The sequence below is a fragment of the Microcebus murinus genome, chromosome 13, assembly GCF_040939455.1.
Source record: "Microcebus murinus isolate Inina chromosome 13, M.murinus_Inina_mat1.0, whole genome shotgun sequence".
NCBI classification, from domain to species: domain Eukaryota; kingdom Metazoa; phylum Chordata; class Mammalia; order Primates; family Cheirogaleidae; genus Microcebus; species Microcebus murinus.
The window spans coordinates 58,852,291-58,877,847 of record NC_134116.1 but is presented as its reverse complement, the minus strand read 5'-3'; the positions used below and the strand labels follow the sequence as shown (position 1 = coordinate 58,877,847).

At 41.9% G+C, this 25,557-nt stretch overlaps 1 protein-coding gene across 8 annotated transcripts in view; it reads left to right on the top strand.

Annotated features, from left to right (window-relative positions):
- ENOX1 (ecto-NOX disulfide-thiol exchanger 1) overlaps window positions 1-25,557 on the top strand; it is a 511,925-nt gene that overhangs the window by 366,513 nt on the left and 119,855 nt on the right. For all 8 annotated transcript variants that reach the window (XM_076009424.1, XM_076009420.1, XM_076009423.1 and 5 more), the window contains 4 exons: window positions 6,977-7,150; window positions 8,347-8,553; window positions 12,187-12,420; window positions 23,169-23,381. In XM_076009424.1, the coding sequence (XP_075865539.1) occupies window positions 6,977-7,150; window positions 8,347-8,553; window positions 12,187-12,420; window positions 23,169-23,381 (828 nt within the window). The remainder of the gene's footprint in view (window positions 1-6,976; window positions 7,151-8,346; window positions 8,554-12,186; window positions 12,421-23,168; window positions 23,382-25,557) is intronic.

Sequence of the window (25,557 nt, the reverse complement as noted above, 5' to 3'; positions counted from 1 at the left end):
AAAGAAAATTAGACCTGTTGTAGGAGCTCAGGAGTGCAGAGTAAGGACAATGGATTTAAATAGAGCTTTGCAGGTCCTGAGTCAGGCTATGAGGGATAAATTTCTCCCTGTGAAAACCATTAGAAAATGGGACAGGCTGTGTGGGGAGGCAGTGAATGCACCGTCACCTGAGACGTCCAAAGGAAGGCAGGCTGGAGAGCTGCAGGAGAATTCAGATGCATGATGAAGATGAAGCGGCAGCAGGACACGATTCCAGTCCCAGCTCCACTCTTAACTCACTGTGTAACTTTGGGCAAGTCACTAAACCTCACTGGGAAAATATTTTCTCATTTTAAAATCAAGAGAGTAAAACTAGGTAATGCTCAGATATCTCTCAGCTTTGAAATTTCATAGTTTTTGGTTATGTCCTTGTCAAAGTGAGCCCCTCCCGGCCTGCCTGATTGCCATATGCCAGCATGGTTTTCGTGCCTCAGTTGCGAGGCCCGTCGTGTCTTAAGAGTGTGTTTCAGGGGGTCCCAGAAACATAGAGCTGGGAGTGTGACAGCCCAGGCCTCTGTGCAGAAACTGCACTGGCACCAAGTTCAAATCACCCACCTGCCAGTATGAGTTTTACGGAACCTTTGATAAGCTCTTACTACTTCCTGCTCTCTCAAAACATACTTGGTTTTCGAGTGTGTACTCTGGGTGATCAGGTTGCTGGAAAGATCTGACAGGCTTCTTTGAGCAGTCAGTTTTTCTCTATGCCTGTTTTGGTCAGAAGTTTTGAAATTCTCCTCACTTCACATTGTATTATATTTTCAAACATGGACACAAATCTCACCCAAGTCAACAGTACTTAAAATAGCTGTTGACGGCTGCATTCCTCCTTTCTGCCAGCGCTGCTTCCTCAGTCAGAGCAGACAGAGGGTTTTATTGATGGAATGAGGTCTTTGTTTATAAAGTGTGCACAGCAGGGGCACACTGTGGGTATACATCTTGTGTTTAAATGGGAAACATACCTCTCTGCCTTTGGATCTCTTTAGAAAAATCACAAAAGCATCTTCAACTTCACTTTCTTAAAGATCTTGCTTGTAGGCATTCACTTATTTTATTAAAAATACACTATTATGTTAACATCTGTGTGGCTGATTTGTTCTTAACAAATATGAAGCCATCTTCAGAGTTTGATTTTTCACAAAGAAACCCTAAGAGCAATTCTGCCTCCAGGGAACTGGTTTTGAACATTTCTTCTAAGAGATCATTTAGAAATATCTTTGTGTTTGTGATACCAATAAGTATATTTTGGGGATACTTTTTTGCATGCCCATTGCATATACAGAAGTCATCCTTTTTAAGAACCAGGTCATCTGTCACCCCCTCCGGGATTCCTTCCCTGACACTACCCCACTGTATTCATTTCCTAGGGACACTGTAACTAAGTACCACAAACTGGATGGTTTAAAACAACATAAATTTATTCTCCTACAGTTCTGGCAGCCAGAAATCTGAAATTAAGGTGTCAGCAAGGCCACATTCTCCCTAAAGGATCTAGGGAAGAATCTGTTTGATACTTTTCTCTCAGCTTCTGGCGTTTGCCAGCAACTGATCCTTTGGTGATTGTTGCTGCCTGTTTCCAGTCATCACAGGGCATTCTCTCCCCTGTGTCTGTCCCCTGTCCCCCGGGTGTCTGTCTGCGTCTTTTCTCCTCTTCTTATGAGGACTCCGATCATGTTAGATAGGGCCCACCCTAATGCAGTATGATGTCAGCTTAGCTTGATTACATCTGCATATGCCCTATTTCCAAATAAGGTCACATTCATGGGTATGGGGGATTAGGACATATCTTTTGGGGGGACATTCATCAACCCGTTACCCCCCTATCGCAGACTGGTTTAAATGTCTCTCTTTTCTGTGTTTCTGTAGCATCTCTTATTTAAATGTCTCATAGCTGGTGTCATACTGTATTTTCATTTCCTACTAGATTGTCTCTGTCACTGGATTGTCACATTCATGAAGGAAGGGCTCATATCTTACAAGATGTTTACATGCAAAGGACCTAGCAAAACATCCAACACTTAATGGACACTCACATATTTGCCAAATGAAATACTTTGTTATCATCATTATGCTCCTTTATGTATATTAAAGTTAATAATGTTATATTTATGTGGGGTTACATAAATATTATACAATTTGAATAAGAATATTTATCAATGTTGTACATAATTGCTACCATTTATTATTTACCAAATATTTACTGGACATTATGCTAAACACTTTGGTTTTGGTTTTCTTTATCTCATTTAATCCTCATAAGAATATTAAAAAGTAAATATTATTTTCTTTATTTTACAGATATTATAAGTGAGGCATAAAGAGATTAAATTTCCCAAGGTCACACACCCAGTGCGTAGGAGACCCAGGATCTGGCCTGAGGGATATTTGACTTTATAGAAAACCAAGGCTTGTCAATTGCAATTAGAGACTATTCTGAACAAGTTTCTCCATCCTCAACTTCTGGTAAACAGAATGTCTTCATGTATTACGAGGCTTCTCTATAGAGTGATGATAGGTCATATTTTAAATCAGTAATTCTTCTGGAAAAAGAAGCAGTGCAATTCCACATTTGTCAGAGCCCCTGCAGCCTGCCTCTCTGCCCCACACTTGAGGGCCGCTCTGGCCTCAGGCAGGAGGAAGTGGGCTCCGGAGGCCTGTGTTCTGGGACTCAGCATTCAAACAGGCTTTATGCTGGCCTGGCTCTGACCGGGGCTCCATGTCTGATAACTGGAGTACCTGCCTCCTTCCCCATACCCCAGGCTTCCATTCTGGTGCCTGGATCCTGTCTTGCTGCTTTGGTGTGAGTCCCAGCTTAGTTAACCTGCCGGATAGCCTAGTGTTTCTCAACCTGTGACTTCATGATGTTGTTGCAAACTCCAGTTCCCCTGGACCGAGTCTGAACCCTGGACCAGGGTGGTGCAGACCCTGTGAACTGCAGACCAAGTCCCCTGGTGCAGCCGTCCTGCCTGGACCTGGATTTTGTCTGCTGCTAATGCTCTCTCTGTTCAGCCACTCTTTCAGGACACCATTGGCCCAGAACTAGACTATTTAGCCTGATTACCCCTCTTTTCTCATATTATTCTCTTGGAACACTATGTTCTTCTTTCTGGGCCAGATGTGTTGCTGGCCCTGACACCCTCTCTGTGTCCCCTCAGCCACATCCCCAGCCCAGCTTCCTTGCCTGCATCTAACCTGGTTATTATGTCCTGCCTCGCCTGGCAAGAGGCCCCTGTTCTTTTCTTTCAAATGGGATCTGGTTTTCACTTCAAATATGAGACTCTTTACTGAGGCTGGACTGGAAAAGGCAGGAAAGGAGCAAGCCATGGCTAGGGGGCAGCAGGCAAAGACAAGGGGGAAGAGAGGGCAGGGCATGGGGCTGTGCCTGGCAGGTACCCCTCTGACCATGAGGGGCTGACATTCCAGTGAGAATCCAGTCCAAATTCACTAGCTTGAACAGCAGGATCCCTTCTGATGTAACTCCTACAGCCTCTCCATATAGCACGACCACACTGTCACCTGCACACCCGAGAGACAGCCATGGAAAATTATTTAGAATTCCCAGGCCTGCCAGGCTCACTCTCAGCGGGCAGTTCCCTTCCTTTGTGTCCCCTGAGCTTCAGCGCACCTATTTGACTCTTCTGCTGAGTTCCATACCCCTCCTTTACTCGCCTCTCAAATCCAAGTGAGGACTTACAGTTACCTCTCTAACTCCAGATCCTGGCAAAAGTGTGTGCCCAGGAAATGCTGGATGTATGATTTAGCTAATCAATTAATTCAGCTGCCGTTCCTCTAAAATCCTAAACACAAAACTGCTCGTCAGATTGATGAAACACTAGACTGTGATTCAGTAAATAGGATTTTTGTTTTTGTCTTGTCCAATACGAAACAGACAACCAAAAAGAAACCTTTGCTGAGCTTTGGCTCTGGCCCCTTTCTGTTTGGAGCCAGCAATACAGAGAGGAACCAGACTCGGCCATAGTCCGAGATGAATAACCCTTCCTCTCCTTTAAGTACAGTTTCTAAAATAAAATTCTACTGTATGCTTAATTGGATTCTTTCTTGCTGTGATTTAAGCAGTCCTCCTCCTTTCCCTGCGTAGAATTACAACTCATTATCTCTGAAGTTCACAGGAGTAGCTTTTCCAAACAAGACACAGAACTGACCCTTAGAGTTTGCGCTCTCTTCTCACCTTTGCCTCACTATGTATGTGTCTTTCTCGGATTTTCAGTTTGTGCACTTGCTTTAATGAGCAAGTATATAATATGCTCCTGTGCTATTTGAGAAAACAATTTCCATCTGTACATATATTGTTAAAAAGTAATGGGTTCTTATTTTTTTTAGTCTAATCCTTCCCTACTTTCTCCTCTCAAATACTGAATCTCAGATCCTTTGGACTCCAGCATAATTTAAGTGTTAATTCCATTTTCTAAGCCCTTTTCAAGCTAGCGCACTCACCATGCAGATTTCATTAAACCTCATAGTCTTTTCATATTGATATCACAGAAAAAGCAAAGTAACTCTTGCCATATCTTAAAATATTTTGCTCAAGAGTGGTGTCTTTTGTCCCCATTTCTGAAGGTATATTTATTTAGCCTTCAGAAAGAAAACAGAAGTCTGTTACAACTAAAAGAGAATGCAAGCACCAAGCTTCTCATCTCATTTGTGGGAAACATCTGCTTATTGTAATCACAAGGCTTTCATTTCAGGCCTTGCAGTCCTGAGTGGTTTCAGCCTTAAATCATCCTGTGTTGGCAAATAACAGTGAAGGCCAGGCCAGGAAAGAAACAGATGAAGTCTATGCATGGAATGAGATTAAATAAAAGCGCAAACATGCCAATATTCCCATTGCCTATATTTCTATTTCTAATATATTCACCTTGGAGGCCAGTATGTTATTTTAATGATGATGATGTCAAACACCACCCTGGTCTGGAACTTCTTTAGAATTGGCATCTGGATCAGCAGGACAAATCTTGATTTTTTTTTTTTAAGGGTAAAGTAAATTTTTGGAAGTAGTGGTACATATCAGGTTGGGCCATTCTAAGTGGAAACTTTGAAATAGTCCTATTTGCACATGTTTAAATATGGAGGCTGAGACCTGGGGCCTAATTCTAACTCTATCATTTGTTTGCTTTCTGATGTTAGAAATTTTACTTAACTGCTTTACGCCTCAATTTCTTTATCTGTAAAATGGGAATAATACCTGTGAAACTTTATGAGCTTTTAATGAAGACACAAGGTTTGAGTCTTGTCCTGGAATCCTGGAGTCAGTGTGGAATCCTGGAGTCTTGGAATGCTAGTGCTCCAGGAGATAATCTGGTCAAACAGTCCCATATTCCAAATGAAGAAACTGAGAACCATAATTATAGAGGAAGTGCATAGAACATCAAGGTGACTACTTGGAAAGAAAATGCTTATTTAGCATTTATATTTAGGATTCTTTTTTTTTAAAAAAATAATAAACCCCCAAATGCCCCTCCTTTTACTGAAGTCACATTGGCACATTATCAGATCAAACCGGAGTTTCTAATAAATGGGACAGCAGACCTGTTGGGGTTACAGATCAGTCACACTATTCTGTTCAACCCAGACGTGAGTGGGAATGTCCAAGGTAGCTGGAGGAATGCTATCAATGCTTCTCCCAGAAAGGAAAAGTTCAGGCTTTCTGTATCCTCTGGAGTTTCTTAGTAAACAGAGGGTGTGGCTGTCATTTCATCTGCTCTGGGCTTATCCAGCCTTTCAGCACAGACAAGCAAAGAGTGAACCCATGCAGGGGCCTAAGGCACAGGCTGCACAGGAGAGCCAAAAACAAGGAAGGAAGAATGGGCATGATCTAAGATGTGGAGGGAGAAACAGTAGAGTAAGAGAAGAAGAAGAAGGAAGTTTCATCCTTGCAGAGTAGTTGGAGCATCACCATGACCTCTTCTGGTGGCATCTGTCCTGCTGTCTACCTGGGAATATTATCACACTACCAGTGGGAGTATCTGTTCTCTGCAAACAGAACAACCCTCATGAAAGGGATCCCCTTGCAGCTACTCATAGGAACTCAGTGCAGTATTTTAACAGCCCCTGCTCTTAGAAAGTTCTTAATTAAAAAAAAAAAAAAAATCCCAGCATATCACCTTTGAAATTACTCACTTCATTATCACACTAAAACAAAATTCAGTAGTTATACTGGAAATCCCATCCTTTTTGTCCCCTTTGTATTTTCAAGTTTTTGTGTTTTGTTTTTTTTAAATATAGGGCAGAAAGATTTCAGAAGAATGGATTAATTTCTGTTGATTGAATTATAGGAAGAAGTTGTGATTGTCCAATAGAATCTAGAAATGTCTATAGCTAATTTTATGCTTGCTTGTATCTAACCCAGCTGTGGTAATTATAATCACTCTGGTTTTTTTTTTTTTTTTTTCTTCCTGGGGGAAATAGGTTAGGTGGGACCTGAATGCATCATTATAAAATATGCACAAATAAATTGAACTTTCCTAAATCTAGGTCACTGGGGTAAAAAGGCTTTTTTGATAAAACCAGGTTGACAATTAGATTCATAGGGTACTTCAGTGTTAAATGATATTCTTCCCACATTCTGGGTCATAAGGCAATGTAAACAGTACACTAATGTTAAGAAAAAGAAAATTGCATTCATGGTAATAGTGAAGCTTCATGTTGCATGATTTTACACTTTAACATGCCGTGTTCTGTTCTGCCATGTTAATATTTTAAGTAATATAATTTCCTTTTCACATAGTTTTAGGTTCATCTTTTTCTGTGTTGTCTCTTTACCCTTCTGGAGTAGCTTTATAAAATGCTACTTCTTATGCCAGGAGAAATTCATGAAAAAATACAAAGCACAAAGTCAAATACTCTTTGCAGGAAAATGGCAACAAAAACAAAAATAGATTTAAGATTCTGCAGTCAAAATGTTATCTTATGTATTTTACAGACTCAATCTGTGTCCCAGGCTTTGATCCAAGCCTCAACATGATGACTGGAATCACCCCTATTAACCCAATGATACCAGGCCTAGGGCTCGTACCTCCCCCACCGCCAACAGAAGTGGCTGTCGTCAAAGAAATAATCCACTGCAAAAGTTGTACTCTTTTTCCTCAAAATCCAAGTAAGTAACACCCGTGAGAAATATTTGTTCATCATTTTAAATTCTTTTCTTTTAAACTTTAAGTATCATTGCATTCGTTTCCAGATGTGACTCACCTATAGATGCACGGAGTGGGGTCTATTCTATACAAGGCCTTTGTCTTTAGATTAAAACAAACGGGGATGTGACCATGTGTCCGTCCAGAAGCTAAATGGACACTGTGAAGAGCCAGTACGTGGGGGTTGGATATATATATATCCAGTGTTAGGAATCTTTTTGCATGCAATGACGTCTAGCATTTGCTGGAGAACATAGTGTGAAATATGTGAGCACTTCCATCCATCTTCACGAATGTGGGAGAAAAATTCTGAAATGTGTTTTTGCTAGATGAAAAATTGAATTAATTTGGCAGTTAGCAATTTGGGGGATAGGGGGAAACTTTGCATTTCAGAGTTTCTGGACCAAAATTGAATTTGCTTGAAGGAAGCATACATTTGAGGAAGTAAATGGGCCAGAATTTTTTTTTTTTAATTTAGCCTCAGATACTACATTTATGGTCTTCAATAGCTCTGATTTTTTTTTATTCCTATTAATCAGTGTTGCCTTTTTAAAATGGACTTTGTAGGAGATTGCTTTAGTAATCTACATATAAACTAGGTAAAATGTTGTGACAATGTACATTTTATCTTTTTATACATCCTCCCCAAAATTTAATAGTTTGCTCATTTAAATGTGAATAATAACAAAGCGTTTTCTTCAGGCACAGTGTTTTGCAGCCAAGTAAGTATTGTGCGTGCTTTTTTAGGTTGTGCTTCCTATGTTCTGCTTTGTTACTTCTTTATCTGGCAAGAAGACAAAGCAGATAACAAGCCGAGGTTTTTCATCATGTTGTCATTTCATCATGTTTTGTACTTTGGGAAGTTTTTTTCCCCCTTCCATTTTCACGGCTTCTGTATTATAAAGGAGAAATGAAATTATGCTAACATGTGCTTTATCTTTGTTCGCGGACAAGCATAGCCACTCCGTGTAGAAACGAACACGGAAAGTAAAGGTTGGGAGAGGGAGGGGAGGGGAACTTAGAAAGAAGACAGCCGGGGATAAATGTAAGTTGGTATAGAAATTTAGCGTTACTCAGTCTGGAGAAAGTGACTCTGGGAGAACTAGAAAAAGAGAGCAAATAAATAAAAGACAAAACTCTGTTTTGTTGTGATTATCAGATCTTCCACCTCCTTCCACAAGAGAACGACCTCCTGGGTGCAAGACTGTGTTTGTTGGAGGATTACCAGAAAATGCTACTGAGGAAATTATTCAAGAAGTCTTTGAGCAGTGTGGTGATATCACAGCGATTCGGAAAAGCAAGAAGAATTTCTGTCACATTCGCTTTGCTGAGGAATTCATGGTTGATAAAGCCATTTACCTTTCTGGTACTTTACACTACATCAGGAGTTTTTTTAGGCGTTTTGTAATGTTAATGTTAACTTATTCCCCTTTCCTTACTGCACAATAAGGTCCTCCTGGTTTGGGGCTGGAAAAGGAGGGATTCTGCCTTTCTCCTTGGCTGCCAGAAGCTCTCTGTTAAGTCGGTGAATGTACTTTGCTACAGGAGCAATTTCCCACCATCCAGTCTTTAGGAATTCCATCAAGTTTCTAATTAATGTTCTCAAGTGCTTATTAGATGAAAAGCAATATTATGAGCACTAAGGACCATTATTATTATTGGATGTAATCCTCTGGGGGAGTAAAGTACTCTCTCAGAGTACTTTCAGTTTTTCAGAAGTGGATTCACTTTCTAGACACCAGGGTACCAAAGCAGGACTAGTTCCTCGCAGAAAAGTAGTTCATGGACTCTAGGCTAAGGCTCAACGTCATAATGCCCGACTGGTTCTTTAAGCCTTGTTCTTTGGTGCCAATTTTCATAGGCGGGTTTTACAGATATTTCAGTTAGGTCTAATGCTGCCTTACACTCTGCAGGTGTTGGACCAAGTGAATGGAGTCTGTCCACATGGACTTTGCCAAATCTAAGAACCATGGGGTGGCTGTACAAGAGCCTATTTTTAGATTCAACTCATTGCCATTCCCTCACACTCTCCTCGTACATCTTTCAGTCTGTCATTCTGTATTTCACCTCCCTATTCCTGAGGCAAAGCTAATGCTGGGAGGTGGGAAAACAACAGGAAAAAAAAAACCAAACAGCTTAACATTACTGCCAGGTTTTACTTATTTTCTGTAGTCAACCTCTATTGCCATGAAATTCTGCACAAACCCCAGAAGACTTGAAGTCATTCCAATACTGCAGAGACTTCCCGAGCTAGATACTGATATGGAGCCCTTCACAACCTGTTCCAATAAAACCTTACAGAGTGAAAAAAACATCTAAAAACGTTTCAAAATGGATTTAGAAGACAAAGCTTAGAATAAAGACATGTTACAACATACGAACAGCTATCAGACAAGTGGGGGTTCTGCTCTGTACCTGGCACTGGGTTTCACATGCCTTGGCCTAGATAATCTCTCTCTGAGCCTCTGTTTTCTCATCTGCAAAACAGAGATAGTAACAGTTCAACCTCCTAGGGCTGTGAGGAGAAATAAATCAAATAATGGGTAGTGAGTGCTTTAGCAGGGCACCTGCAACATAGAAATCATTCAGTAAATTGTTGTTTTTAATGCATATCCTGATGATGATAAAGAAGGACTGATTCTTTCTTAGGAACTCTGCCCTGGGAACCTGGGTTCTATTTATAGCTGTACTAGTAAGACTACAGTCATCCCGTGGTATATTCAGAGGTTGGTTCCAGGACCCCTGTGTACTCCAAAACCCACACATACTGAAGTCCCTCAGTCACCCTGTAGAACCAAAGAAAAAGTTGCCCCTTCCTATGTGCAGGTTTCACGTCCCTTGAATACTCTATGTTCCATCTACGTTCAGTTGAAAAAAAAAAATCTGCCTAATAAGTAGATCCATGCAGTTGAAACCCATGTTGTTCAAGGGTCAACTGTGTTACTTTACCTCACCTGATTAAACAAGAGAGTTAGAGTAGATCAAAAGTCTTTTTCCACACCAGTGCAATACAATGTTAAGAACAATTCAGATGAACAGTCCCAAATTTAGGCATACAAAAGGTGTTCCTGGATTTTTTCTGTGTCGATTTTATGCTTTTTCCAGTCTGGGTGTTGGTCCTGCTTCTCTCAGCAAACCCCTGGTTGCTCCTTTGTCTGCCCCTTTGGGGCAGGAGAAGACAGCAGGGCCTCACCTCCAGCCTCCCTGCCTAGGTGCAGGAGCCTCCCAGGGCCTCATCACCCCGGGGAGGCTGTTGGATCTGTCCTGGGAAGATGTGAAAGGCTGATTAGTTGGAAGGGCAGGAAGGAAGTAGAGCTGCCCCTCTGTGTGCAGGCTTCAGCAAGCCCAAGCCCAGCTGGAGGGCCTAATTTTAGAACCGCATTCACATTTGAAGGTCGAGCTAAATTTAGACTCAGCCTCATCAGGGTCTCTTTTAATGGTGATGTTTCAGTGAAAGTGAGGGTGTTTCTGGAGCCAGAAATGTTTAAAAAGTTATTCTCTGGACATGAACAGAGGAAAGTTGCTTGGCCAGTCAGGACAGCTGGCCAGTCTTAGGCAGTCCTGCCTGCTCAGCTGTTATGTATGTTATCCCCATGGCCTGCTGACTTGCTAAGTTTCCATGGCCCACAACCAAGATACATTTTGCTTTAGCGTTAATCGGCACATCTGTGATCGGATGTTTTTGGTTTTGATTGGTATTGTTATGTCTTCCCATTTTTAGATAACGCTGTTGAAAATCTAGGAGTGAGAAGGGTTCAGTGGCATCACAGGAATCAGATGTGAGATCTCTATCTTATTTGTAACTTTACAAAGGTGTGAAGTGGCCTCCTGGGGAGAAGCCAGCTTCTTCAGAGATATTCAGCTGAATTTTAACCCCCCAATGCAAAAACAATCCATTGAAATCTGCCATGAGATCTTGAACATCAGCACGGTGCAGCCTAGCATCGCCAGCTGCATCTCATTTGCAAAGCCCCTGCACTGCAAAAGTGCTTATTTTGCTGTCTCCTCTGGCAGCCCCCAGCAGCCATGTGCCTGCTGGGACCTGAATTTATGTTCTGAAAATCTGAGTACCCTAAACTGAAGTGCAACCTCAAAGTCAACTCTTCTTTATTTGAAGTTAGGCTGGCAAGAGCAAGTTGCAGTTCTGTTTGTGTTGATTTCTCAGATCACGTTTCTGCTCATAATCTTTATAAGTTGGGTAGCTCACAGTAAATCCCCCAAAGATTTCCACGCCCATTTTGTGTGTGTGTGTGTGTAGCTCTGGGCTCTTGCACAGGGCTCCTGTCGCCTTCAAAGATTTCGTGAACAATTTGTGTGGTACTGCATGCCAGATGAGGTTCTGCAGGGCTATGAGGAAGGCAGTGGTGAGGCCTCCTGATTGGAGGTAAAATATTCTCCTGCATGCCCCAGAGGATAAGTGGAAATAAAGCAACATTGCAAAATTGCCTTGATAATTGTGGCTTTTGCAGCTTCGGAGAGAGAATTAAGCAGCAGCATTTTGTGGGGGAATTGAGCAATAGCCTGTGAGTGAGGTGTTCTGGAATTTACTTTGTAGATCTTTATAAATATCATAGATGCTCTTTATTTACTCATACTCCACCTATGCAATAGAGTTAAGTAAATTGAAAATATAAAGTCAAGGCCATAAAAAGGTAGGGGAAAAAATGATACATGCCGAGTCTGTCTGTGTCTGAGCTTCCTGGGAGCCAGAGGGAAGAAGGAGTTATCATGACAAGTCCCCAGTTCTCGAGCTCATGCTCTGTTGGGGACAATGGTTTGGAAAATGGGTAAGCGACTGTCTGAGACACTTCACAGAAGTGTGTTTCACCCCAAATCTGTAATAGGCTTAACTTTGCAGAGCTTCAGGATTGCTGGGGAGAAGGATAACTGCTTCCCACCTCCTCTGAGAAAGGTGTCCCTAGGGAGGGCAAAGAAATACGTTAGTGTTTGCCTTAATGTATGGCCGCTGCGATGTGACCAGACTTTCCATTGGTTTCAGGTTACAGGATGCGATTAGGGTCCAGCACGGACAAAAAGGATTCGGGCCGCCTTCACGTGGACTTTGCCCAGGCCAGGGACGACTTCTACGAGTGGGAATGCAAGCAGAGGATGCGCGCCCGCGAGGAGCGGCACCGGCGCAAGCTGGAGGAGGACCGGCTGCGGCCCCCGTCCCCGCCGGCCATCATGCACTACTCGGAGCACGAAGCCGCCCTGCTGGCCGAAAAGCTGAAAGGTATGAGGCCACCCAGGGGGCGTTGTTTCTCCTTCCGCGTTAGCCATTGCCTGACAAAAGAGAAACGCAGTGATTCCTAAACGCAGAATCCCTGCTTCTCCTGTCTCTTCACCTGCTGATATCACGGGAGCTGAGGTCACCTGGGAGCTGCAGGCACCTGGGCTTCATCATCCTGCTTGGGACTGGGGCCTGCCCCTTGGCAGCGCTCCCGCCTGTTCTCCATGAATGTGAGTTAAATTCGAGAGCAGGCTATTGTCTTCGGATGGATATCTATCTAATGAGCCAGGCTGGCGTCCACGCCTGTGGGCGGGGCCGTTCCTAGGGGCCCTAGAGCTAGGTATAGAGTTTGCGTGTATACCAGACTCTTAAAGCCGACTTAACGCGTTTCACACAGGGTGCTAGGGCCCACGGAGGATAGGAGAGAAACGAAGAATAGGATCCCTGTCTTCAGAGATGCAGTTGGAGGGACACTTCCAACACCTACGGGATGATTAGCGATAGAAGAGTTTATTTCATTTCCTCTAATGTTTGCTGAGTGCCGAGCCCCGCTCTGGTGTTTGGTGCTGTGGGAGATAGACGTAGAAAAGCTGAGTAACCAGGGAACCACAGTGATGATTGGGAAGAGGCCAGATTTTGAAGTTAGAATGCCTTGTGTGTGTGAATTCGGTTCCATTATTGAGTACAGTTGTGTGAGCCAAGCCACATCTGGGCATTTTACAGGGAAATGGTGGTCATACCCTCCTCGGGTCGCTGGGCGCTGTCAGGATTTGATGAGAGAACATAAGTCACAGTTGCTGGCCACATGTAGGTGTCTGCAAATAATTAACTGTAATACAAAGCCATTGGCATGATTGTCAACCACAGAATGTGCAACCTGCTTTGGGAACTCAGGGGCACGTGTGAATAATATTGATGAAGGTGTCAAGAAAGTCTTTACAGGAGGCAAAATTTGAACTTTGCAGGATAAACAAGATTTTCTGCCCTAGGGGACAAAGGGGTTTAGAGTCTGTCTAGTCAGAGGCTGGAGCCCTACGGAAGCAGAGAGAAACTCAGCACAGGAGCTGCATTTATAGAGCAAGGTAAAGCTGGAAGAGCCATCTAGGCCAGATGGCAGAGCCCTGAAGGCTGTTGCTGGATTTGGGTTTCATTCCATAAGCAATGGAGAAGCCATTACAGATTTCTGATGAGAGGACGAATGTGACTGGTCCTTTGAGTGTTTTAGAGCTGTGGTCCCCAACCTCTGGGGCCAAGGACCAGTACCAGTGTGTGACCTGTTAGGAACCAGGCCACACAGCAGGAGGTGAGCAGCAGGCAAGTGCGTGAAGCTTCATCTATATTTATAGCCACTACCCATCATTCACATCACGGCCTGAGCTCCGCCTCTTGTCAGATCAGCCGCAGCATCAGATTCTCATAGGAGCACGGACCCTACTATAACTGTGCTTGCGAGGGATGTAGGTGGTGCACTCCTCACGAGAATCTATTGCCTGAGGTGGAGCTGAGATGACGATGCTAGTGCTGTAGTGCTGGGGAGTGTCTGCAAGTATAGATCATCATTAGCAGAGAGGTTTGGCTGCCCAATAAATGTAATGCTCCTGAATCATCTCGAAACCACCATCTCACCCTCCATGGAAAAATTGACTTCCATGAAACTGGTCCCTTGTGCCAAAAAGGTTGGAGACCTCTGTTTTAGAGAATAGCTGGTATATTGTTGGCAGGGTGTAAAGTGGATTGGATGTTTTCATTACAGGAAATGTATGAAAAGCTGCCCAACATCTATTTTAGGAAGCTAGGAAATTGACATTCTGTGCTTGGGGAAAAAAAAAAAAAAGGTCTGTGCTTCCAACCGTCATTCCCTGTCCAGGGCTGGGAATTCCTGAAAAGCTACAATTGCCACTGAAGTGCCCCATTGTAACCAAGGAGTTACTTCTTGCTGATGCTCTTGTTGTGTCTTTTGGTGCTCTGAGGAAGCATGTCTTATAGACATAAATATACAGGCTATGGCTATCCCTTTAATAAAAAGTATATACAATGCAGATACCGATGTCATCTCACTTTTCCATTCAGCCTAGAAACCATAAGGAGTGGTCAAAATGAGACAGGGCCATGTTCTCAATCAGGAATGTTCATTGGAACAAATAACTTCAGTATCCATTGCATGCTGTAGTATCAGATTATGATCTACCTAGACTAAACTGCACTCAGTTTGTCCACTCCTAGAAGTGACAAAAGCTAGTACCTTGATTATGTGACCTCATGGAGGAATTTCATCAAAGTTTAGTTTCTACATGATGTTATTTTTAAGAAAACAGCACAGAAGTGTCTATGCACGTATGAGGTACATGGCATTTGCTTCTCCTTTTAAAGGATAGCAGATTGGGATGTCAATTTGGTAAAGTAATTTGCAAGCCTTGCCATTTCAAAATATATATTTATATAGATGAGTATAATTTGCAGAATTCAGAGGCTGTATCTTCGCCAAGTACTATGTGATCCCTTGAGGAAAGAACAGATTGGAAATTTTAATAGATGGCTGTTACAGTAGAATGAACTAGCTGGGGATACATCTTAGGCAAGAGTCAGGTAATATCAAGCTCGACAATTTCAACTCAAGCACAGAGTTTGGAATATAAACAGCATTTAATTGCTTAGGAAATTGGCTGCCTCAGAGAGGAAATCCACTCCATGCTCCTTATAACGCCGCAAAGCCAGCCAGGAGGAGCCAAGGAAACTGTTTCCCAGAAGATGATTTCATTGATGTGGGGATATAAAATACAGTGAAGACCTAGCTAAAGAAATTAGTGTCAGAAAGGAAATGGAAATACAACCTGAAAACACCTAATTAGATTTGATTTTTTTTATCCCCTAAGAAATCTTGCTATCTTAGGTTTATTACAGATACCTTTTTCCCTATTTTATATCGTATTTGTTTGTTCTTATGATTTTCTTTTTGAAAATCAGCTTTATTCATCAAAATATGTATAAGCCTTTATTATGACCTATAAGGCTCTCTGTGTCCTAGCTAGTGCTAAAACTATGTACATAGTAGATGCTCAGTATACTAATTCTTTCCTCTCTTCTTCAGCTATTTGGATCTATGGGCATGTTGTATTTCTGACCAGCAGAGCTACTGGGCATGACCAGAAGTATAAGGAATGATGTGTTCAGTGATCATTCTAATCACTCAAGAAGTATTTGTTGAGCATTTCACCATATGCCTGGCACTTATCTAGATGAAAAGAAAACACTATACAAGCCCCTGCCTGACAGAGTTTAGATTTATTGAGCGATAGAGGCAATAACACTCTGCATTTGCCACTTACAATAGTGTCCTATTATAATACATATGATCATCCCGCTTTGCACCGGAGGAGATAGCCACGCCAGCTGAGCAGTGCTGGGGTGAGAGAGGGAGGATCTTCAGGTTACCCCATTCACTGGCTACGTGACCTTCTGGAGTCAGGGGAAACGCTGAGTTGTGTCTGTGTGGTGTCTCAGGCACGGAGTCACCCGGTGTCTGTTACATTACTACCAATTCTAAAAAAGAAAATTAGTGGGTACCCTGCTGGCTAAATAGACATTGTTCTGAGACAATCCAATTTAATGAAGACTGACTGGGAAGTAACTGCTCAGAGACCCAAAGTTTATAGCATGGCTTTGAGAAAGTGAGAAGGAGCTCAATAACACCATAATTACAATTTATTGGAAACAGTGGCACCAGGCAGATGAGATAATGAATTTCAGTGTGTCTAACACAGACCATCCACCCCTGGAGAAACCCTGTGTTTTGGACGGTGGAAGGAAGAGATTGATTAGACAGTGAGGAAGGATTATATCCTAATTCACTGGGGATTTCTCTTGGCAAGAGCATTTAAAAGTTTTTGTGTACTTTTTCCCCCTTTGGAAAGCTTCACATAATCTTTCATTGTGTTGAAATGAAGAGTTTTTCTCTATATGAGGTGAAGTTCTGACAAAGCTTTGCAAGCAGTGCCCTTGGGATTCCCTGATGTGTCATCAAGAATACAGTACTGGGATCAGCATTCATAATTTCCAGAGGACGAGACTCTTATTTGCATATAGAATGGCCCGGTGTCAGCCTGCCAGAGGGAGGACGGGGCAGACTGGTACCAGCGTTTTGCTTACGTGGTTGTCAATATTTATGGCTCCGTGAAAGTAAAAATCAATAAGTTATGAGGCAAGTGGACATTCCATTAGCTGAAAGCCAGGCTTCCTTCTTATGGTAAGAGGAATATGAAACACAGGAGCCTATTTGAGAATTACTTCCTTAGGTGTTATTGAGCTTCATAGAGGCAAGATAGGCCATTTTATGTAGAAACATTTTGCTTCACCTTGAAGCAGGAATAATCAGTGCATTTTCATATTACCCTTATCCTTTAATTTTCTGATTTTTACAGATACTAAATAGCTGGAGAGATTGATTATATGCATGCATGTAGGGGGTATAGGAGAACATTAACCATTTGTATAGCCTTTTATGCCAGCTGTGATTTGGTTAATCGATGTGGTTAACTGAGCAGCCAGAAAATGGAGACTTGTTAAAGGACATGTAGTGAAATTTGGGGAATGTGGTAGCAACACTGCTTTGACCATCCCGGAATTCCAAATCTGCTTAGATCAATATGGGACTGTACTCTTGGAGCAATTTCAGCAATTTCCAGCTATCATCAGAGCCAAAAATCAGTGACAGCCATATAGACATATAATTCATTGTGTGTTTATATGTGTACACATGTGTGTCTCCAATTCTTTGAAAAGTAGAATGTCCTCCTTTTTTATTTGTTTATATTCAGACATGGAATCTCCCCTCCTGTTGTTCCTTTATAGATCCAGTCATAAATAAGGTACTACAGCCCACCTAAGTTTCATGTTCAGTGTTCATGGCCTGGCTTTTATCCCATCTATTGTTCTCCCTATACACACAAGGAAGAAGGAGAGAACTAATTACCACTTTGATTCCTCCCATCATTATCGTCATATAAGTTTGATTGAAATCTACCAATTTATGTTGAGTTGTAAAGCACAAGTCAAAGACACTTGACTAATCAAAACCTAGTTAAAAATAAGGTTTCCCACCCCGATAGAATGAGAGAATTGGGAGGCATGGTTCTAGCTCATGCCTGGTGTTCCATTGAAAGGATCTGCAGTAACCTCTATGTCCCCTCTCAATTCTTGGATGCTTGTGTTTTTTTCCTGGAGATGGGTGACAGCTATTCATTAATTGGGAGTGGGGAGTTTAGGGACAGGGACTCACACAAAGCTGGTAAGAATCATGTCGGATCCTTTTGATATTCTCCACTATCTCAGCTGCTACTTTTCATTTGAGGTTTTCATTATCTCTGAACTTTGATTAGCTCCTAACCAGTTTACCTGGCTTTCACTGAGTCCTTTCTTTCCAGGGTTTCTCAAACTTGAATGTGCCTATATAAATCACCTGGGGTAAGATGCCGATTCCCAGTCAGGAAGTATGAGAAAGGCTGATCTGCATTTAAATGATAACAAGCTCCCAAATGATGCTCATGTATGTGGTCTTTGAATAGTGAAGTTTTCTCCCATATGCAATTTTTTAATGCCCACTATGTGCCAGGGGCTAACACACATGGGCAAGAGGGAGGAAAGTTGACAAAGTCTGAAATAACCAGATATGGAAGAGCTGGGCATGGGATTCAGGTGGTCACACTGAGGGATGATAGATAATCATATATTATTTATTCCTCACAAAGCTGAACAATCGTTCTTGCCTTCCCAGAACTAAAAATGCTTTTAAAAACATTTTTTAGTTATTTGGTAAACTGGTTAGTGCCTTACTGCTGAAGGCTCTGCTTCTGTGGGATTATCTGACATCACTCTTAACTTGCATTGCCAGGGATAAGGGCCTCAGAGGCCAAAATATAAAAGGATCATCCACCTTAATTGTTATGAGAACATTTATCTCTGGCAGTCAATGGCATATGTGAAAATGCTCTTTAACATGAAATTTAAATGTTTATTATCAACTATGAAGCTTCCCAACTTTTAACCATAGAATTTGTAGCTTTCCAGTACTAAACACTACAAATCTATCAGAAATATACTAGTCCCCCATTATCCTGGGGGGATACATTCCAAGACTCCCAATGGACTCCTGAAACTGTGGAGAGTGCTGAACCCTGTGTATACTATATATAAACTTCTTTTTCCTTCTTCACAATTTCACAGGTCAAGGATTCATTATTACCCTAGATCTTAGCAACCTCAGAATGCAATTTGTTTTCTTTATTAAGTCTAGAACTTTCCCCTTTTTACTTAAAGGAAGCACTTCATGACTTCTCTTTGGCATATCCAAATTGCCAGTATCACTAATTTTGTGCTTTAGGGCCATTATTAAATCCAATGAGGGTGACTTAAACACAAGCACCACTATACTATTACAGTTGATCCCATAATCCAGATGGCTACTGAGTGACTCACGGGTGGGTAGCATAGACAATGTAGATACGCTGGACAAAGGTATGATTCACTTCCCGGTGGGACAGAGTGAGGCAGTGAGAGATTTCATCATGTTACTCAGAATGGTGTACAATTTAAGCCTATGAGCTGTTTATTTCTGGAATTTTTAATATTTTCCTACTGAAGGTGCATGATTAACTGAGACCTTGAGCAACTAAAATTATGGCATGCAAACCATGGATAAGGGGGGCTACTTTATCCAGGGTTTGCTGTAGAATGTAATAAAATATAAACTACAAAGGGAAAAACTCAGTGACCAGAAGATAGAAATATGTTTTGGAAATGTTATTCTCACATTAGCCCCTCAAAACTGGAGACTTATCCGTAAACCAACAATTACTGTACAGAGTGGTGAATGCTTTAATAGCAGGGTATGTAATGAGCGAATTGTGGAAACATAACAAACAGAAACCTAATTAATCCTAGTGCTGTAGAAAAGGTTCCTTTATGGAAGGGCACTTTAGCTGAATCTTAAGGGAAAAATAACGGAGAGCAGGAGTGTGAGGGCCCCTAGGATGGGTGCACAGCACATGCAAATGCAAGGAGGCAAGGCCAGGGTGATCAACAAAGAGGGATATGGCAAAGGAATGGGAACGAATGAAAGGGAAAATTGCAAATCAGACAGGAAGACCAGAGAAAGAACATTTGCAGTAACCCAAGTGTGGCATTGTGAGGACCCTGATTAGAAAACATGGGGCAATTTTTAATGAGTAAATGGTTCGTATTCACTCTATAACATACCAATTTTCCCAATTCTTACTGTGGAAAAAGCACATCTGCACATTCTAGCTTCTAAACTGCACCCACATTCAGAGTTATGCCTAAGCATGTTCACAGAAACTGTTTGGAATTTTTATAAGTGCGTCTTTGATGTGATTTTTATGAGCAGTGTTAATTTCTTTCCACATGAATAGCTTTAATAATGCTGCAATCTAAATCCTGTTTAAATTAGTTTATATTGTTTTCTGCTTTCTCAGTGATCTTTCCACTGAATACAAAATTGAATTTACAGTTGGGCATTGAAAATGACCGCTCCCAATATGCTCCTGAAGACTTCCAGAGGGAGTTACTGGCTTAGTCTTAATTAATATAAATTAAAGTCACTTCTTACATGGCAACAAATATTGACTAGAGTTACCAAGCATGCCTTAACTAATGTTTTTTAAATTTAATTTGAATGTCAGTACATCAATCATACATTGGCCTGCCAGTTTTAGAAAGTCTAGAAATGAAGATGAAACTAGGAGTTTTCAAAACTATATTCTTCTTTTAAGCCAATGGAATTCAGCCTAATGGTACTTGTGAGAATGTTAGAAAATGTCTTGGCTACTTACTTTTTAAATAGTATATTTTCAGTGGCTTAATCCTAAGGATTTTTTTTTCTTTCATTTTCTGGAAAGTATAATCTGCTGGTGAACTTATGCTCTAGGTCTAGGAGTGAAGAGCAATACAATGTGGTTTTCAGATCATGTGAGCAAAGATACATTTTTAAATTTAAGTGTGTTCTTCCCGATAGTAAGTTACTCTATTTATGAACTGAGTGACCATGAGCGAGAGAAGGAAAAACTAGCAGCATATGAGGGAAGGAAAGATGAACAGCATGACTCTCTCTTTGTAAGCTCCATAACAAAAATGTTCAGGATTTTTCTTTCTCTGTGTGATGTAGAGACCAAAGTCACAGCAAAGGGGAAAGATAGCACATGAAGTCAGTGTTCTCTTTTTTGTAGCCGTTATCTTTTAAGAGAGGGGAAAAAAAATTTCTTATGAGCGTTAGGTTTATTTCCACCGTCTGTTCCGAGGTCCATTCTCCTAACACATATTGTCAGAGAGAGAGGAAGAGAGCATTGAGGGAGGTGGAATTTATTCTGCCCGTAACGGTTGCAGTGGACTTCCCACAAACATAATGCTAAATTATGGGCCTCTCCATGGGCCGGACGTAATGTTAAGTTGTGTGATGGATTTTATCTTATACAAACCGCTCCGGTCCATGAAATGAGATAAGAATCCACTGTAGCTAGAGTTCACTGAGGGTTGCACTTAGACTGAAATTCCGGAGTTAACAAAATCACAGGAGCCAGCTACAACACTGAGTAAGTGTGCTCTGCGCCTGTGGGTTGAGATTCTCAAGGAAACTTGAGTCTTTCACTGGCAGAGTGTTCTCTGAGTGGGCGTTCCCAGGCCAGTTATCTCCTCTGGCTCAAGTGTGAGGGCAGAGGGAGCAGGTTTGCTCAGAACAAAGCTTTGATGCCGGAATCCAGACGGCCACTGCACAGCAGGCGGGGGCCTGGGATCTCCTGGCTGATCAGGGGCTGCTTTCAGTCCTGGAGAAAGCACAGCACCCTCCGTGGGACCTGAAGTTAGGCCGAGTCCTGCCTTCATTCAGTGCACGCACCTGCTGGGCAATCAGCCGCTGCACTCAGGGAGCTGTGCCCCGGTCTGGGAGGAGGCCTTTGCGACAAAAGGTCCTAAAAATATTTGTATAGCACCCTATAAAAATTTACAAATCTCTGCAAATGGAAGGCTTTTTATTTATTTATTATTTTTATTTATTTTTTTTGGAGACAGAGTCTCACTCTGTTGCCCAGGCTAGAGTTCCATGGCATCAGCCTAGCTCACAGCAACCTCAAACTCCTGGACTTAAGCAATCCTCCTGCCTCAGCCTCCAGAGTAGCTGGGACTACAGGCATGTGCCACCATGCCCGGCTTATTTTTTCTCTATATATTTTTAGTTGTCCAGCTAATTTCTTTCTATTTTTAATAGAGACAGGGTCTCACTCTTGCTCAGGCTGGTCTTGAACTCCTGTCCTCGAGAGATCCTCCAGCCTTGGCCTCCCAGAGTGCTAGGATTACAGGCGTGAGCCACCATGCCTGGCAGAAGGCTTTGTATGATGTGTAAAATTCTAGTAACTGCACAATAGATAATTTTAAAAATCTGGCAAGTAAAATAAAATTCCTTCACCAAACATGAGTCACCCTCTGTCTGTTCACCTGGAGTATATAAATGTTTATTATACATGTGAACAATGCATAAGGATGTCTCTGATATTCCTCCACTGGAGGAGACAGTGCCTGGCACACAGTAGGTACTCAGAATTTGTCAGTGAATGGATAAGAATCTGAATATTCTGGTCTAATTTTAAAGCTGATTTTTAGAATTCACAGTCTACCTAGTTCACTTGTAAAACAATGTAGGATATTTTTTCATAAGTCACATTTTCCAGTAGTAGAAAAACATAAATGGAAAGTTTCTCCCCTCAAAGTCACCTGGAAAATACACAATGAGCCTTCAGCAATAGTCAGATCGATTAATGTTGTAATAACTGACATACAGCTTCCAGTTCTAATTAACTTAATCACCTTCTAACTTGCTTTCTCTCCACCTCCAAGCCACACAACACAGGTTTGTTCCAGTAACCATTTCCAAACAGGCAAGTCTGTTTGTTTTCTTTGAAATAAACTTTATCATCTATTTACAGGTGGAACATTGTTTCCCACTTCCTACCCCTGCCCCGCCATGCACCCCTGGAATAGGTTAAAATGGGTTAAAAGTGGGCTTTCCTATAGCCACCCAAAGCAAGCACTGACCACCACAGGGAACACGTCCTCTTTTGTGGAATACAAGGAACAAGGAAATATTCTCTATTTTCAGCCTAATTAAATATGTTATATTAGCCCTGAAATGAAATTAGTTTTGAACTGCAGTAGAACAAGAATTGACATATTCCTACTACCTGCCTTGGAAACAATATCTTATATTATAATCATTTTTAAAGCAATTTAATGTCTTCCATGTCTTACTTAACACTAACTCAGTGATTTCTATAAATCAAGAACTGGTATCACTTTCTAGTATAATATTTTTGATAAAAGAGTAAGGAAATGAAGCAGAGGCCAAATAGGTTAATAACAGTTTTTTTTAGTTAATCTTAAGAAAGAGAAATCAAGGTTTGGCGGAAGAATGAAGCTGTACCTTATTACTGAAAATGCCCAGAACAAATCTCCTAAAATTGAGCTCAGAGGGTTGGTAGATGTGAATGTGAACCTCTTAGGTGGTCTCTGGTGCCTTGGAGTTAGATGAGAAAAGAGAAGTAATGGTAAAACAGTCAGTCTCAGGAAAGCTAATTTGTCAAATTCTGAAACTATATCCAGTAGAATAGACCTTGCTCTGTCTTTGCAGAACCAGAATAAAGTCTGTTTTCTCACCTTGGCGTGATTGGTACTTGGTGGTTTTCCATTTCCAGATGATAGCAAGTTTTCAGAGGCTATCACAGTGCTGCTGTCCTGGATTGAACGTGGGGAAGTGAATCGGCGTTCCGCAAACCAGTTCTACTCCATGGTGCAGTCGGCCAACAGCCACGTCCGCCGGCTCATGAATGAAAAGGCCACCCATGAGCAAGAGATGGAGGAAGCCAAGGAGAATTTTAAAAATGCCTTAACCGGGATCCTCACTCAATGTAAGTAAACTTTTGGGGGCCATCTCTTTCGTTGTGGTTTTGCCTTTTCTTTTTTATTCATTTTATTTATTTTTTTTTCATTTGGGGGTAAGTAGTTCAATAATCTCCCATTTTACTCCATATTGAATGGCAAACTTCATAACCTATTTCATGTTCTGTGGCAACTTGGAGGAACACGGACCCTGCCCTGAGAGCTTACTTCTCAAGGTGAGCAACGTTTCTGTAGCTTTTCCTCAGAACACCAGGCCTGGCCATCAGGGCAGGGCAGCTGGGTGTGTCAGTGCCTGCTGGACCCACCACAGCACATAGCACATCTGCAGGCAGCCACCCTCCACCTGCAAGCTGTCCACACAGACCCCCATGCCCTCCCAGTGCCGACAGGAGAGTGCAGACCTGAACACATTTTCCCTGGGCTCTGTTTAGGAAGAAGGTGCATGCAGTCAGAAAAATTCCTTCTCAGGATCTTTTATTTGAGATGAGCTTTGGCTGTCAACATGGGCAACTCAAAGAGATTTTTGTCCTTTCTTTATTTGGAAAGCAAATTGCCTTAACTACGTAGTGCTAGTGATTTTTTTATGTATAAATAATCCTAAATTGATGAAGGGGTGTAAATAGGGCTTTCCCATAGAACAATAGTCAGGGTAATTACCCAGGGCTCTATTAAAAAAAAAGGGGCGTATATTTTTTTAGTGGGCACTCTGTCTGTGTCTGTAGTTAAAGTCAGAGTAGCATCATGCATCACAGATGCTAATGGTCTCTTGCTTAGCAAAAGCCAACGAGTGGCACTGTGACAATGCTATGCTCCATTCCACACCAGGTACAGGGGCCCACATGCAATAGTGACATATGCGAGTTCCATATTCATTCCGTGCATAAGTATTGTTTTCCGTGGTATAATGTGCCAAAATGCCTGTCACCTCTTTCATCAGTGTAAGCCCAAGGAATAATGTATCTGTTAGGATGGGATGAAAGAGGGGCATGAAAAACCAGAACTTTAAATGTGAAGGTATCTTATATGACTTTGTTATCAAAAGACAGTTTTTGCAGAAGCATAGCATATCAGATAACAAATTCCTAATCATAAACTCTGATAGGTGACCAAATATCCAGTATGAGACCAATCTGCCCTTAAAGAAAAGAAATAGAAAAAATAGAACTACTCTGTCTCCTACAGACCGATATCAGACCACCTTACCTAGCTTCACCAGCCTTGAGGAACGGCCCTTTAACCGAGTGCACATGTCCAGCAACTCTAAGGTTAGGGTTATTAGGGATAGAATAAAGAAAGCTAATATTGACACCAGCTTTTAAAGGAGGGAAGAAGAGAATGGATTAGTGGATTGTGGAAGGTAAGAGTGAATTGGGTAGAGAATGGGGTAAAGAAAAGGGGGAGGGGAGGCCAAACAATTCTAATAATGCAGTTCCTATACACCACGGTGAGAAGCCGTATGCCTGAACAGTAGAATGATTACTGTGTGTTTACCTTTTGCTCACTAGCATCAATTTTAAATAAATTCTCACTCCTGTGTAGTTTACACATCCACCTGACAGGATAGATTCAACCCTTGGCTCTGGCAATGAAAATAGAAGGGCAGACACAGATTAGAATAGGAAAGAAGTTAGTTTTATTTGGCAATTAGCCATTGCAAGAGGTGCTTATTAAAATAAGGCCCCTATAATGTGGCTGAAAGAATGTGACATTGTATATATGTAAGTTAGCTCAGGTTTGCAGCAATTGAGAGACAAAAAAGCAGTGGCCTGTGGGAATCAAAATATCGGCTTTGTATCCCTGATAAAAGCCAAGTTGGAAAAGGTGGTTGAGAAGTGCAGCAATTACTGGCTTCCTGATGCTGGGCCTGGGGGTTGAGCATGCAGCCTCAGGCAGCATGAAGACCACAGGCCTCATCCCCTAGAGCCTGCACTGGATGCCTGGGCACGGGAGGAGACGACCAGAACAGGCACTCTCTCCAGGCAGGCAGCCCACCCACTCCCTGAGTAGGAGAGACTGAAGTGGGAGCAGGGAAGCCAGGACAATCCCATCTCATGGCAACCACTGGAGAGGGGAGTACTGTTATAGCTACACCACTGAGGCACCTCAACTTTGAAACATCACAAATTGAATTCTTGTGTGTAATCTTCAAACTTGTTTCTATTCTGTCTTTTCCTTCTCATTTTA